The sequence below is a fragment of the Arachis ipaensis genome, chromosome B03, assembly GCF_000816755.2.
Source record: "Arachis ipaensis cultivar K30076 chromosome B03, Araip1.1, whole genome shotgun sequence".
NCBI classification, from domain to species: Eukaryota; Viridiplantae; Streptophyta; class Magnoliopsida; order Fabales; family Fabaceae; genus Arachis; species Arachis ipaensis.
Window position 1 is genome coordinate 82,591,787 of NC_029787.2, and position 2,692 is coordinate 82,594,478.

At 37.9% G+C, this 2,692-nt stretch overlaps 1 protein-coding gene across 3 annotated transcripts; it reads left to right on the top strand.

Moving 5' to 3' along the window:
• On the top strand, positions 426 to 1,756 carry LOC110269735. 3 transcript variants are annotated; one of them, XM_021117585.1, is made up of 3 exons: positions 426 to 718; positions 1,357 to 1,455; positions 1,655 to 1,756. In XM_021117585.1, exons 1-3 carry the CDS (start codon positions 488 to 490, stop codon positions 1,673 to 1,675), a joined length of 351 nt encoding a protein of 116 aa, XP_020973244.1. In that variant the 5' UTR covers positions 426 to 487; the 3' UTR covers positions 1,676 to 1,756. The 3 variants fall into 3 exon arrangements, with proteins under 3 accessions (XP_020973244.1, XP_020973243.1, XP_020973245.1); XM_021117584.1 differs by lacking the exon at positions 1,655 to 1,756 and having other exon boundaries at positions 1,357 to 1,546; XM_021117586.1 differs by lacking the exons at positions 1,357 to 1,455; positions 1,655 to 1,756 and adding an exon at positions 1,062 to 1,129.

The following is a 2,692-nucleotide window of genomic DNA, read 5'->3' on the forward strand; positions in this document are numbered from 1 at the left end:
AGTCCGAGTCGAAGAAAGAGGGAGGCATAGAGTCAACGTCGCACAGAGAGGGATTTGCTGTTGTCATTGCGCGCCGTCGTGTGCCGTCGCTGTTGTTCGAGCCGTCCCCATCACCGTGGGTGAAGTCCGCCGCTGGCGCCAGTTGAGGCCGCTGCTGTGGAACAGAGATGAGAGAGAGACGTTGAGAGGGAACCGCGAGCTGTGAGCCACTGACCGAGAAGAAGCTTCGTTCTCGTCGCCGCACTGGAGTCTTCGACGCCAACGCCGCACGCCATTGTCACTATTGCTGTCGAAGGAAACCTCGCCATCACAGTTCAATCACCATCAAGCCTGAAGGGAAGCTAAACTGCTATTTCCCAACAGCAGCTTCCCCTGTGTTCCCAATTCCATTCTTGAAACTGTAACACTCTTGCTCATGCTCTGTAAGGAGAAAAGGTCACGTCGAGGATGGAGAGCCGCTGGGTGCCGCCGTTGTTTCACCGTGGCCATGGAGAGGAACGTGAATGGAAAAGGAAACAGGGAAGCTGCTACTTGGGATTTGAGGAAAACGGCTTTGTTCTGCCTCGCCTCTAGGTTCTGCAAGTTCCCAGAGTCCTCAGCCACCGGGAACCAGCACTGGAGCTGCCTAGAATCACTACTGCTGCTGCCATGGGAGCTGGTATTGGAACCACTGATGGAGCTGCTGTTTTTAGTGATTTTTGCGAGTTGTGACATCGAGGTAGGGAATATTTTATTAAATTAAATATTTTAAACTTTGAATGCCTGAAAAGTTTACTGGATTATTACGAATAGTTGAATGCTTCATATGTAATGGATTTTGGTTGTAGATTAAATGTGTGACTGGTTGTGCCTCTTGTTGATTTTACCATAGTAAGGTAGAACATGTTGATATGTGTATGCTGTAGTCTACAAGAGTGTGTTGAGAAGATACATGTCTAATGTTGTTCTCTAAAAATGAAAAATTCCTATAGCTGTTTAGATGCTCTCTTTACTAACTTTGTTTCTTATATTCTGATTCACAGTTTAAGATAGCCCTTTTTTCTACGTTTCATTTTCTTCAGGATTGAAATTGTAGATAAATGCTTTTGCCATGACACAATGGAACGGATTGTTGATTCTTTGGCGAGCTTTGCATCTTCCATTAAATTTAAGTACCTCCAGCACAACTTTATCTTAGAATTTCATTTATTCTGCTGCTAAAATGCCTTTAGTGTTACTCTTAGTTGTAGTCTCTTATCTCGTTAACTCTATTTGTACCAGCTAGTCTTGATTAACATCTATCTATTGTGAGTGGCTTAACTTTCTGGTAACAGTTTACGGTTTCTTTTTCCATCTAATTACTTAAATTTCCATTAAGAAAGAGTGGCAAGTGAAACAAATGATGCATGGTGCATTTCTACCCTAAATAGACTTAAAGAAGCTTCGCCATTGAGCTTGAAGGTTTCCCTGAGATCAGTGAGTTTCTTTTTCTTGTCAAAACTCATTTGAGTTCTTGATTACTATGCTTTCTTCCTTCCATACGAGAAGCTACTTACTATAATGTAAACCGTCTAACTTTTTCTTGTCAAAACTCATTTGAGTTCTTGATTACTATGCTTTCTTCCTTCCATACAAAAAGCTACTTACTATAATGTAAACCGTCTAACTGATGCAGATACGAAAGGGTAGATTTTAAACTCTTGACCAGTGCTTGTTGCGTGAGTACCATACGACTTTACAAGCAAAATCTAAGCAGATTTCTGGTGACTTTTGTGAGGTAATGAACATTGCCAGCATTACAAATCCAACATCATTCAAAGATGAGGTTTCTTGGTGGTTTATAAATGTGAGACATTCTTCGCCTTTGAGCTAGCTTTGGGGTTGAGTTAAAATAGGTTATAGATTTCTTGTCTCTTGGCAATTTGTCCATCGATTGTTGTTACTTTTACGTTTACAGTTGAGTTAAAGACTCCTGGTATTATTTTTAATTTCTACTATTTACTTTGATGTTGTCAAATGATATATGTTTTTAGTCGAATTGTGTAGTTATTTTTTTTTAATTATTCTTATTTTTTTTCAAATTAATATAGGCACATTTGCAAGCTGAGAATGAAAAGTCTAAAGAATCAGCAATTAGAGCTTTCCAATCCATATTTGGGAAAGAGAAGGCCGGGGGAGTGCAATGTGATGGAAGAGTTACCACACCAACTTTGTTGAAGAAAAATGAAGAAATTGTCAACCTTAGGGTATACTATTATGGTGTTTTGAAAAATGATGATGATATAAGTAAAAGCAGTTATGACCTAGACTAGTATTATTTTACAATGATGATATAATGCGATTGTAGATCTTACAACAATTTTTATAAGTCAAATTTGATGGTAAATGTTCAATAAGTTTTCTTTAGTAATTTGATTCAAATAGTTTAGGTTATTTATTGACACTAAATTAAAAAAATAAGTTGGAACTAATTTCATTAATGAGAAAACTATTGTAAATAAAGAATTATATCTTACAAAAAACAGTTGTCAAAAGTCACAAAAAGCAATGGTGTTAAAACCGTTGTCAAAGACAACTATAAAATGGCAATGGTATTAAAACCGTTGCCAAAAAATGACATCAATGGCAACGCTTTAAAACCGTTGGCTTTGTGAATAATAAAATTACAACAGTTTAAAACCGTTGCCTATTTAGTTACGGTTTAAACCATTGT